The 13,394-nt window shown below is 38.1% G+C and overlaps 1 protein-coding gene across 1 annotated transcript in view; it reads left to right on the plus strand.

Annotated features, from left to right (window-relative positions):
- The window catches only part of inpp4b (inositol polyphosphate-4-phosphatase type II B), a 188,130-nt gene that overhangs the window by 16,665 nt on the left and 158,071 nt on the right, over nucleotides 1-13,394 (plus strand). The window contains exon 3 of the mRNA XM_088006342.1: nucleotides 11,006-11,124. Within this exon, the coding sequence (XP_087862468.1) occupies nucleotides 11,006-11,124 (119 nt within the window). The remainder of the gene's footprint in view (nucleotides 1-11,005; nucleotides 11,125-13,394) is intronic.

Consider the following 13,394-nt stretch of genomic DNA (forward strand, 5'->3'; position numbering starts at 1 on the left):
AAATAAATTTGTTGTTTTCTAACGCAACCTTCCTGCTCTCAAAGGCGTTGAGATACTCATTGAATTTTATATAATTTCATTTAGTTACATCATCTGAAAATGTCAAAGACAAGCTGCTGTGGAAGAAGCTCAGATTTTTCCAAGTGAAGTTTCTTTTATGTTATGACCAGTAAATTCTGGTCTTAACTGCAGTCGATAATTCTCTCAGCGTCTTCACTTTAATGAAGGTAAAGAGCTTGCTTCCCAGCTGATGACTAGTCGGAGCGAGGCAGAGACAGAGAAAGGCTCACATTAAAACAAACGTACATTAAAAATGACAGGTGTTACAAATGTTGGCAGTAGGTTTTAGTTATTTTCGTAGGAGTCCACAGTTTTCTTGAACCATGTGTGACGGTGAATAAACAGAATGCTGTTACCGTAAAGGAACTAATGTATATGAATTACAACAGATTTGGCTTGAAACGGTAGTTTGTAGTTGTATTTTGTATCAGACTGGTGTAAACTTGTTAGTTTGAAGAAAACAATATTCTAACTTACATAATTGGATCTCCAGTGAGCAAATTATGAAAAACGAGTGTTAAAGCTGAAAGACTGCAAAACTATATCTCTCATATGGGTTAAAACCCCCCAAAACAAATGAAAAATCATAATTGTTTGAACAGCTACTCATGAAGGTTTAAGTGAAGCATTTCCATGTACATCTATAATCCTCACCAGTCAAAACAAACAGAAGTTATGCACTGATATGTCTATTTTTTATTTTATGTTTTTCAGTTAACTTTAACTTTTATATTAAAAGCATCAAATGCACATAGCTTTGATTTCTGAAAAGCAAAAAACAAAACTAAAAAACCCCCAAAAAGAAATCAAAGCCTTTATACAAACTTTTACTTTACATGGTGTTCAAATCTCTTCATCTTTGTCCAATGTTTTCAATATCAGAAAAATCTGATTTTTTTTGGCCCAGGTTTTGTCCCAGATTGTTAATAGACTAAGGTCTGTACTTTGACTGGGCCAGTCTAATACTTGACCAATACTATAGGTTTTGGTGTGGTTTGGTTTTCTTGTGGAAAACCGACATGGTGATCTGATTGAAGCTCATGTTTGATGTTTCTCCTGCACGGCTTGTTGCAAACTGCAGTGACTTCATCTGACACCCTTCTTTCCATACGTCCACAAAAGTCAGATCTGTTGGCTGATTGACTAGATGTCCTGTTGACAATGTTTCTCACTTTATCTGTGGATCTCTGGATTTCCTCCCTTGGATCACTTGACTGCTTCTGTGATTCATTTCCTCCTTGCTCTGTGAATTAAATCGTAGGTTTTGTGTTTCTAAGTTTGCATTCATGCCAAACTCTTTCCATCTATAGATGAGGAATTGGGATGAATGTTTCAGATTTGGAATATTGCTTTTTAACCTAATTCTGCTTTAATTTGGATCTCCGCCACAACTTCCTGCTTTGACCTTTAGCGTTCCTCATGACTAATATTCTGCAACAAACTTCTGAGTTTTTCACAGAACAGCTGGATTTATAGGGAGATTAAATCAAGCACAGGTGGACTAATCAGGTGAATCCAGCAGCTTGCACTGTAATTTATTAGCAGTATCAGATTTGAGGGGACTAGATAAAAATGTTTCTCAAATTTCAAACATTTATTTTTCAATATTTTGAACACAATAATCTTTGCTTCACTTAAAAAAATATGTATTACTTTTTGTTTGTCTCTTCCGTACTGTCCTGACACACAAATGTAGGAAAATGTACATTTTATTAAACTCTGTTATAAATGGCATTTCCCCCAGACTCTTAGACAAAATGGTGTCCAGAGCAGAGCAGAGGCACATTACAGGATAATGTTGTTGAATTGATTTAGAATTGAATTCTTATCATGGACATGAATCATTCTGGAGAGGAGCATGTATTTGTCCCATGCAGTAACCCCCATGTGCCCCTCTGCCATTCCTTCTGCAGGTCACTGAAGCCTCCTGCATTAAAACCCATTGCTTAAATATTCATCTTGAAAGACGTCAACGTCTTCCAATCAGTCTGAATAAATACTCTGCAGTAATTGAAGTCTCCAAGGATGGGCAAACATTATTACTCAAATTGAACAATTGTTGTGGTAATTTGGGAATCAGTTCCGATTTACTTTGGCAGTTTGAGTAACTTGACTGAAATTGCCAGTCGCGACGTTGTTGAATTAATTTTCACCTAAGCTAAGGAAGGCAATTCAGTAGTAATCAACAGAAGGATCTGCAAATGTAATTTTCTTGAAGGCACTCCAAATTTGTTCACTCCTTTTTTTTCTTGCTCTCCAATCCATTATTTGAGTCTGTGACATTTTAATGAGCCATATTCCTCCTCCCTCCACCCATGTTTCTCCCTCATTACCTCCACTCTCCCCCCTCCATTTAGACTTCCTTCCTAAATCTCTAAATGTTTCTCTAGGGGACTCTCTTGTCCTGTCTCGTCACTCTCTCCATTTCCTTTTCCTGCCTCCCCCACCTGCAGTAATAAAAGTGCAGAGGTTTCATCGAAACGTCACATTCCTTTGAGAAAGCCATTATTGTGGTGTTTAAAGGGGAGCCGCTTCCAGTTTCAATCTTTAAATCGGCACCTTCGATACTAAAACACACAATGTTGATCACTGTATGTTTAACTTATTATACCAATGCTGTTATGAAACTCATAGGAGACTCAGAGTGCTGGTGGGGAGTGGGGATAAGCTCATTATCAGAACAAATATGGCGCTTTATTAAGTCCAGAGGACTTAATATCAGCATCTAAATATCAGCAGCTAGGTGGATGGAACTGGGAGTCCTGAAGAAACTGGTTCTGGAATATTAATCATCTGGAATGGCCAATTTTCAAACCTTAAAATCTATAAACTATGAATAAAAGCTGAGTTTGTGCCAAAGAGCAAAACAATTCAAATAAACTCTACAAATTCTGCCAGGAAGGGTGTTTAGGCAGAATTTTGCCAGAAGCTTGCTGATGGCTACAAAAAGCATGTAATCAATGTGCAACCTGCTAGTGGGCATTTAGTTCAACATTACTGGAGCTGTATGAATATTTGAACCTTTCTGTTTTTTAAGTGTTTTGATAAAAACACTTTTGCATCAATAAAAGCAGGAAATCCAGTTAGAACCATTCATGCCTTTTACTGATTGTATGCAAACTTTTGATTAGCACTGTAAATCTCCTCTGAGTTTCCTGTGAGAATTGGTAAGCAACTTGTCTGCTGTGTCCCTCCTTTGTCAGTTTTTATTTTTAGATGATCCCTCTCTCTGCATGCTTTATCACAGAGCAACCAAGTCTAATGTAAACTCTTTGTCACTGCAGTAATGACAAAGCAGCAGCTGAAACACAGGCTGATAGATGCTGCTGCTTTCAGCTCATATGAACATGGTTTTATGTGAGCAGAAATGCCTTTTATCTCCTTCTGCATAAGCAAATGTCAGACTTCTTTAATGCAAGTCCAAAATTCCTGCTGCCTGGAATGAAAAGGGGGAATATGAAATTAAAATAACCCCTAAGAGATGATGCATGAGGTCTGCTGAGCTGCAGGATACCTAACAGGACTCTCCTGCAGCTTCCTTTTCACCAGCCGCTGAAAGAATCAGATACTGGATGATGCTGTCTTATATTCTGGGTTTACAGTTATGGCCAAAAGTTTTGATACTTATGCAGCTTTCATACTTTGGAAACTTTGCCGCTATAGGCGTTGCATTGAATGAGCTAAAAAATATTTTTGGGGGGATTATTTTCCTATAGCAAATAGTTCTATAAACTTAAAATGTAACTTTATACCAGCAACCTATCGGCCACTTTATTATGTGCTCCAGTGTAGTTACTTATTTACACAAATAACAAAGCAGACAATCATACAGCACCAGCTCCATGCATTTTGGTTTGATGACTTTGATATATAATAATATATAGTATTACATAATAACGCTGCATGCTTGTGCCAGACGGTATTCAGGTTTTCAGAAACTGCTGATCTTACTGGGACTTTTTACACACAATATTCTCTCGGATTTATGGGGAACGATCCAAAACACGGTCGAAAGGCAAATGACCACTTGCTCCAACAAATGTATACTAATTAATTAGCATCTTTGAATGCACAACACACTGAAGCTTGAGGTTCTCTTGTCAGCTAAAAGGTGGAAACTGAAGCAGTTCGAACAGGCTCAACAGAATTGGACAACAGCAGATTGGAAAAGCATTACCTGGTCTGTAGAGTCTCAATTTCAGCTGGGGTCAGAAAGTGGCGCAGACATGAAAGCATGGATTCATTCCGCCTTGCATTAATAGGTTAGGCTGCCTTTGGTGGTGTAATGGTCAGGGGGATATTTTCTTGACACACTTCGAGCATAACACAGCCTACCAGGGCTATAGTAGCTCTGGGTTTATCATTAAGGTTTAGTTTTATTTCCTGGTGACTTTTCCTTTGTCGCATTTAGTTAGTTTTAATTATTTTTTCGAATGTATTTCCTAATTTTTTAAATTAATTATTAGTTAAATATTGTTTAGTTTTTATTAGTTATAGTAGTTAGTTTTTTCATTTCAGTTAAAAATATTTTCTCAAGTTCAGTTTTGGTTATTTTGTTAGTTTTAGTTAACTATAATACGGCCTACCTGAGAACTGCTGCTGATTATGTCCATCTATTATTATGTACACATTGATGACCAACACAGTAATTCGTCATGTCACAAAAGTCAAAGTATCTGAAAGGGTTTTTTGAAACTGACCTTGACCTCACATTGCTTCATTGGCCTTCTGGGTCACAAGATCAGGTTTGCATTGTAGATGTGCAGGCAGTAAATCTGCAGCCGCTCCATGATCCTGTAAGATCAATACTGAAAAAACCTCTGAATAAAATTTGACACATTGTTGAAGATATGCAGAATAAATTTAAGGCAGTTTGAAATGCAAAAGGAATCCAAATCCATCCTTCGGACCCACAGGAAGACCCAGGACACCCTGAGGAGTTCTCAGCTGGTCTGGGAACAGCCTGGGATTCTCTCAGAGGAGCTGGTCCAAGTGGTTTTGGATAGAGAAGTCTGGTTCTGTTTGAAAGAACTCAAACTGGTAGTGCAATAGAAACATATTTTCTTTTGATGATTTGGCTTAAACACATAAAGATTTGTGGCTAGTCTCACTCTCATTGCTCAGTTTGCATATGCATAACTGCCAACCACTTGCAGAAGAGACTTTGAAGACAGCAGGGCTGTCAAAATTGTTTTATTTAATCGTTTAAAGTGAATATAAAAAAAAAACATTTTTGGCTTTGTCATTCCCTAACTGTCTTTTTTTAACTTTATTTTGCATATATCAGATATTGTTATTTTTACATCTTCTGTTAGCTTGTGGTTTCTAATTATCACCACAGCATGCAGAATTAGATGGCTACAATCACTGATGCAAAGTTAATTAAAGCCCAATGAGGTAGTTCTGTTTGTACTAATTTACAGTAGGTCCTACAATTACAATTTACTGAGTCATTTTCTTTATTTTTTTTTTTAAATAAAAAAGTAAAGTGTTAATCTCAGAGGGTGGAAGAAGTTTCAGATTTCATCTGACACTCATATTCTCTGCAGGACCTATCCATATTTCATTTATGCTTTTCTTGGTTTTGTGGATAAACACAAGGAAATAAATCAATGCTGCTTTAAAATGAATCAGTGGCTCTTAATCCGACTTCTGTAGATGTAGAAGTCTTTTCTGTCTTAACAGGGTGAGCCATTCACAAATGGATCCGTATCAAAGAACTCGCCGCAACATGAACAAGCTTACAAATGATCCCATCATGAGAGTGGGAGTAAACAGGTTATGCTTTCAATAAACAAATAATCACTGAGCGAAAAGCTAAAGTAAATTGTCAATCCAACGACAATGACAGAGATAAGGTGTTAAGTAGCTTAAAATATTCTGATGGAAAAGATAACATCATGTTGCAGACAGAACACCCCAAACAGCTTCTCTTTCTGCATTTTCTGTGGTTAAACTTATAAAGGTAAATGGGATCAGAGGAGCGGTTAAATAAAACATCAGGTCAAAAGTGAGACCTTTATCTAAAGCCTTTGAAGCTTATGCAGCTCCCATTGAACTATTTTGCCACTTTCCAGCCAAAAAGTTTATTATTGTTTAAAGAATGTTGTGCGATTTTGGACATATTTCAGATCGCATGACCACAGACCATAGAAGAGTGGAGACACGGATGGACAGGTAAATAAGGAATCTAATCATGTGGAACTGCTATTTTTCTACCACACCAGATAAAAGCAACACTTGTCAATCCATCTTACCATTTCCTGAACAAGAGACCACACCACTTGAAGTTATAATTGAAGGCGAGGTTTCGCCCCCCAAAACCTGAAGAGAACAGTCAACCTTTTTCTGGACTAGGACTCTGACTTCAGGCTTAGAGGACTGACTGTCATCATGACTCAAACCATCCTGGGGCATGCTGAAGGTCTTGGCCTAAAGATGGCAACATAATGACATCTTCCATACCAAGTAAAGATGTACCTTGGAGCCTTCAAACCAGACACCCTCCAATCCAAAGTTGATAATTGTAAGAAGTGTGGGTCAGAGTCCAACCTATTCTTCTTTTTATAACTTGTCAAGCATCTGTGCACAACCATTTTCAGATCTCTCCAGAGTGTTCAGTTGGATTTAAGTCTGGACTCTGGCTTGGAGACTCCAGAACAATCACAGCATAGTTCAGAAGCCACTCCGTTGAGAAACTAAATACCTCTATTTGTGTGGCACTTCATCAAGTCCAGAGGACCCTACAGTCAGTCATTCCCCCATTTATGCACACATCCACCAACTCTGGTGTTAGGAACATACAGTATAGCCACAGCTTCTGACAGAAGCAAGGCTGCCTTACACCACCATCAGCAGGCAAAGCAGGTGAGTTGTGTCATTGTACCCAATGACACAACTACTGAGACGGATGAAATGGAGGCTCAAACTGACAACCCAATGATTACAGAAGGAACTTCTGCCACCATCACAACTGCCGCTCCATCAACAATGGTGCCTCAATAATGTCCAATGACTTTCAGGCCAAATCTGATACAAACTATATTTGTAACAGAGGCTCTCAGCATTCAGACTTACATCTGAGTCCATAGAACCACAGAGAAACTTTCCCTAATGTGAGTTGTAGATCTATCAAATCAGGCCTCCACCAGCTTTTCCCCAGTCACACTCACCAGTCCTTGTGCCTTACCAGATCTTTCCATCACCAGAGCCAGCACATTTAAAAGCTCTGCCCTCCCCTGTGTCTAAGAAACTGCTGAGATGGCACTCTCCTACATCTGATAGTACAGAATATCCTTTCTCTACAGCTATTATTCTTTTGATTCTGTCCATAATTCTCTCATGGGATATCGTCCATATCTCAGACTTTTACTACTTTTTGAGTAAAATTTACTGTCGGCTCAACAGTAAAAAGTTTTTATGAATGTCAGTAAGACTTTAATTTATTGTGACAAACTGAGTTGTGGTATTTAAATAGCTACAGGTCTCATGATGAAACATTCCCTGGGGATTTAAATGAATCAGTAGATGTGATTTAGTTTAATAGAATCCAAAGTCCTTGTGGAATTGATGTCACAGGATTTGAATGAAGAACATGGGCTGCCTTTTTTACTCGGCAGACTGACCGTTGGTACAATTAGCTACTTGGAGAAAAAAATGATTAGGTTATACACTATGTTTTAAGACAAAATACATAACATGTTACTAAAATTTAAAAAGTACTTTTGTGTTTACAAGGTAATTACTAAGATCCTATGTTATAGCTAAAGAAACTGAAGAGGAATTTTATTCTTCATGAGTAAAGATCTTGGGATCTGCAACATAAAAGTAAAAGTTGCAAAAATTATCTAAAAAATAAAAACAAATAGAAGGCATACCTTACATAGTACATAGGGACAAGTTCATGCATTTTTGCCATTTATTTCAAAGGCTAAAAGATAAAGACACAATGAAATGAAGAGAACACACCGTTGGGGGGCGCGGATGATGATGATGATTCTTGTGCGGGAGAAGATGCTCCTCCAGCCTCACCTTCTAATCTTAATTCTTATTTTGTTATGATCTTGGTAAATGTCAAATATATTTTATGTGCCACATTATCAGAACTTCATTATCGAGATGTACAATCTTATTTCTTTTCTGATGATGACCAGAAAAGCATAAACAGAAAAGAAAACTGATGATGCGTCATGCATTTAAAAAAAGGAGCATTGAAAAAGCACTTTTTATCACCAATTCTGTTCTCAGTGGTTCCAGCTGGTGTGTTGGTTTTTGTCATGCATATAACAAATGCTAAATAAAAAATAGTTCTAAAAGCCAGAATTGTATTTTAGTGTTTAGCTGTGTAATGGGTGGTGGTGAATAACTAAAGGAAATTGTGATTCTTCTAGTACAGACCTAGAAGGAGGAATCAAACTAAACTAGAGAAACTTAAAGACCTTTTCACTCAACTTTTCTTTATTTGCCTCAACTGACAAAAATGTATTAGCAACTTAAGATTTGAGGGTTTAGTTTTCATAAAAGAAGTTTTATAAAAGTGAAAGATTCAAAAAGGCTGTAAAACTTACCCGTTAAAAGTGGCTGTTTTTTTTTTATAGCTCTGCTATTTTGTGGTAAACTTGTAATAAATGCTCATTAAATTTTGGCTTTATTTGTGTTGCTGTTCTCATAATAACCAAGGAAAGCAACCCAGTAGCAGAATCAACTTTCTGTTCCTGTTGGATAATGTGAAATTCTCGTAGTTTTCACGGTAGATGAAGATTGATTTACCAGTTTGCAGAGTTGTTTGAATATTGAGTAAACGTTAAAACTAGGTTGTCTCCTGCTTTGTACAATGTACAAGAATTACGTTTGCATAAATGATAAAGAAACACTGCATCATGATTTAACTCATTTGAAATGTTGACAAGTAAATACAAGCACCTTTTTATTTTTCCAGAGTAAAGTGTGGAACAGAATGGGCTCCGACTGCAGATCAATAACTGGAAAGATGCCAGAAGTTGGGCCCAGACAAATAAAATACAGCTTTCAGATAAAATCCAAGCACTTTACTGGGGAAAATGTCTTTTATACACTTAGGGGAGTATGCATAGATGCCAATTAACACAAAAGAATGAGAGACATTAAATGTATCTGTCTGAATGTCAGTGTTGGCTGTTCCTGTTGGGCAGATATAAATACAGGAGTCGCATCTTCCTGCTTTTGTGTTGATAAGAAAAAAGCGGTAACCATAGAAATGACCATTTTCCCTATTCAAGGCTTCAAGTTTCTTTCACTCTTAAGATCAGTGAAGTAATTTAAATCTGACTTTAACAAAGAGATTACAATGCTTGGTCTTGATGGGATCAGTAGGGGTTATTTTCTTCAATGGCGTTTTAGTAAATAATTATTACCTAGTTCATTTTGCAGTAATGACCTTCAGGATTAAAACACAAACTTTGAAGCACGATAAGTGAATTAAGTCTCTGGGCTACCTTAATTTGCTGTTACACTCTTACTCTGAAATATGGCCAAGATCCACGGCAGAGGAAATGGAGGCAGAAGAAGAAGCAGGAGGCAGAGCCAAGGCCACTGCCAAGCAAGAAACAACAAACTGTCGGGATGCCACAAGCGGTATAGACAATACATTTACACAGAGTAGCATAACATTGTCATCTGGCAAGTTGCATGGACACCAAAGAGATGATGGAAAACATTGTAGACAATTGTTTGACCACTCTTATCACCAGAACTCAGTTTGCTGAGCCTATCTAGAATCATGCAACATTAGGTCTCTTATAGCTCCTTTGTTCCCGAGTCTGATGCCCCATTTGAACCTCAGCTTTCTGTTACAGAGTAATAGAGCTAAAAAATAAAGTCGACAACAGTTCTTCAGCCTGTGTGACTTAGAGGAAATTAACTGCTGATTGAATGACTCATTAGAAGCTTATGAATAATATGACATTCATGAGAACGATGAGTTCTCATAGTGCTGCTGTTCTGGAAGCAGGTGGATAAAGTGAGTCAGGGATTCTTGTAACCTTTAAGACATAAAGTATAAGAACATTTACTAACTTTCTTAGAATGTAATTCTTTGCACAAATGATGATGAATAAGAAGTTATTGTTAGTTGAAGCATCTGGTTTCATTGGCGGTTTATTGCACTTATAGTTAACTATGCATGTTATTCACAATGCTGTCAGTTTTCATGGCGTTTACAGAAACATTTGCTGTAAACAGAGTTAATAGATGCAAAATAAAAAAGCTTTACCCCCACATTTCAGCTGTTAAATGAATGAGTTTGGATTTTCTTTCTCTTTCTGTAAGCATGCAGCGTCTTGGTGGGACTTCTTCCTCTTTTCTGAACTATAGGAGCCCTCACATGCTCTGGTACGACGGCTGTGACAGCAGTAAAGTCTGAGGGTTTAGAGATTAGGGTGGAGTTTAGGTTCGGGCCTCGTCGTCTCTGAAATCTGAGCGACAAGCTGTTTTTGGTGTCAGAAATGGAAGCCATAATAAAACTGATATCTCACTGCCAGGAGGAGCTCTATTTGTCTGGCTGCATTTTAATCAGGTGCTGATGCAGCATTTGTGTATCTGTGTGTCCACATATTTTTGCTCATTTCTCCAAACCATTATTGTGTTTTTGGGGTTGAAATCTCTACGTGCAGACTGCCTTCCTCCTCCTTTGTGTTGAAGCAGATTTCTAGCTCTTAGTCATTTGATGTTTAATCTGACAGAAGATTATAATAAACTACTGTTGGCCTTCTTTTTTTATTGTGTTTATCTACAGTTATTCCGTCATTTTTTGTCATTTGTGACAACACTTTGTGTGATTCTTCTCTCTTATGCATGCATCATAAAGGATTATCTTCTCATCTGTCACTCTCTTCTTCTTCCTCTTCTCTTGATCTCCTCTCTCTTCCACCTCTTGGCTCTCCTTTCCTCCCTCCTTTCCTTTGCGAAGCCTGTAATGATCTGGCGGCCTCGGGCAGAGACAGGAAGCCCAATGCTTTGGTCCAGGTGGCTGTCATAGATCCCCAGAAGCAGCAACTCGTCTTCCACGCCTGCACAGAGATAGTGGAGGTAAGCCATAGAGACACACATACACACACAGGCACCCATTCACCATCTCCTCTCTGCCTGTCCGTAGCCTTTTGATGTTTGCTGTTTTGTGAAGTTGTTGGGTCTCAGTTGCATTTCTCTCCATCTCTGTCGGTTCAGCTCCTCATTTTGGCCATATCTTTTGAGTTTATGTAATATTTCCAGGGCCTTAACTCACGATTGTTTTAGTAATTAATTAATTGATCAATTATTCTCAGAATTAACTGATTAATCCGTAATTTGAAGCGGATTAAACTAAAATTATTCCACTCGAGGACATATTTACAAAGAAGGTGTTTTTTTCATGTTAAACGCAAAATGTGTATTTTTTTATACCGTTTTGGCTTAATTTACTGCCCTGAGCGTGGTAATCTTTCAGCAAATGGCCTTTTTTGAGTTTGTGTACTCCAGTTAACAATTAATCAATTACTAAATTAGTTGACGATTATTTCAATAATCGATTCATCACAATTAATATGATTAATAGTTTCAGCCATAAAAATTTTAGACAAACTTCAGTGTATTCAGTTGGGATTTTATGTGATAAACCAACAAAAAATTAGGTCAAAATTGTGAGATGGAAGGAATTATTTTAAAAGATTTTTTTTCATACGTAGTAAATGTGTTGATCTAAATCATTCCAGTGTCGCTGTATGTTCAGCATTGTTGTCCTGCTATGCAAAGTGAACCACCACCACAGTAGATTTAGAACTATCTTCCTATAACTTGTGACCAACTTTCCTTCCCCTGCTGAAGAAAAGCAACCCCACAGCATGGTGCTGCCACAACCAAATTTCACTCGTGCATTCAGCCTGATTTGTGTGCAGCTGTTGTTCAGTGCGTAAAGTCATGGTCTTGCAGTCCAAACATTGTGGATTTAACAGCTTAGTTCATAAGTCAATTCTTCCATTGGAGCTGTGCATCTCTGCAGCTCCTCCAGAGCCGCCATGCTTGTCTGATTGATGCTCTCCTTGCCTACCTTTGTCACTTTAGGAAGACAAAGCTTAAAGCTTGTAATTATGGTTTTAGAGCCTAACTCTGTTCCTATACTTGTTCTTTGGTCTTCATGATGCTGTTTGCTCACTGTTCTCTAAAAAACCTCTGAGTCCTGAACGAAGCTGCTGGATTTCTACTGAGAACATTAAACATGCAGACATTTGAGTGATTTCTGAATCCGACTGGTTGGCTTGAATTTTATTTAGGGGTATCGGAAGGAAAAAATAAAACTACACGCTACACTTTTCTACAGAGGCCCCAAAGGGATATTGAAGGAACAATGAATAAACTTTCTTTCTTCCTTAACAGATTGACGTCAGTCCGACAGGAAAGCAACGAAACGATATCTTTGTATGTCAGAACAAACTGGGAATCTCACTCGATTATGTTACATATTTCCATTTCAGCAAACATTCTGACATAATCCGAAATATCATAACTTATCTGGGATCTTTTCTCATGCAAACTTATAAAATCATGCATCATTTTCCTTCCACTTTGCTGTCAAGTTCAGTCTTATGTAGTTCTGTCACATAAAATCCCAATAAAAGGGACTGAATTTCTTTGGCTGTAGTGTGACAGGATGGTTCCGCTTGAGGAAAGCACTGTGCACTGCACATGTGGATTTGGCTGGGACACCGCTACATACAGATTTCATGCCTGTTAGCCTCTTTCAGTGCTTCAGTATGACACTGTTGCTGCTAAGGAAAAAGCCACATGTGTTTTTTCTTTTTTTCTTTCATGCAGCATGCAGCTGCCCCCTGTCCCACTGTGGAGACACACACATACACGCAGACACACACGTCCTGGTTCCTCCTCTCTCATATGAGCGCAAAGTTTCCAGACGCATGAAAGGGAGACACTATTTTCCTCCTAATTCAGTAAAGCTTAATTAGCATAACCATCTCCTTCAGAGTCTGATTTCAGCTTTCTTTCCCTGGCGCTCAGGGAGCAGCGGCGAATGTGTTTTTCTGTTCATGCGTGTGTGGAAACACAGGATGTGGTGGGATACTGTATGCTGGCTCAGACAGCTCCGCAGACACTGAATGCCACTGGAGTTCTCATTTCATGGCTGTAATATTCTGGATGTGGAGCAGGATTTGAGAACATGGACTGCCTTCGACTTCACAAAAACAGGGTATGTGATTACTGTCTGATTTTATCAGGGTTTTGCAACCTATTAAGGATTTTTCTAGAAATTTACTTTGCAGTGTGAAAGTTCTCCCTAAAAAACTGATGATCAGATTCAATATCAC

This window comes from Poecilia mexicana, unplaced genomic scaffold (genome assembly GCF_051168715.1).
Source record: "Poecilia mexicana isolate PSO_F unplaced genomic scaffold, ASM5116871v1 scaffold_1, whole genome shotgun sequence".
In the NCBI taxonomy this organism is placed as follows: Eukaryota; Metazoa; Chordata; class Actinopteri; order Cyprinodontiformes; family Poeciliidae; genus Poecilia; species Poecilia mexicana.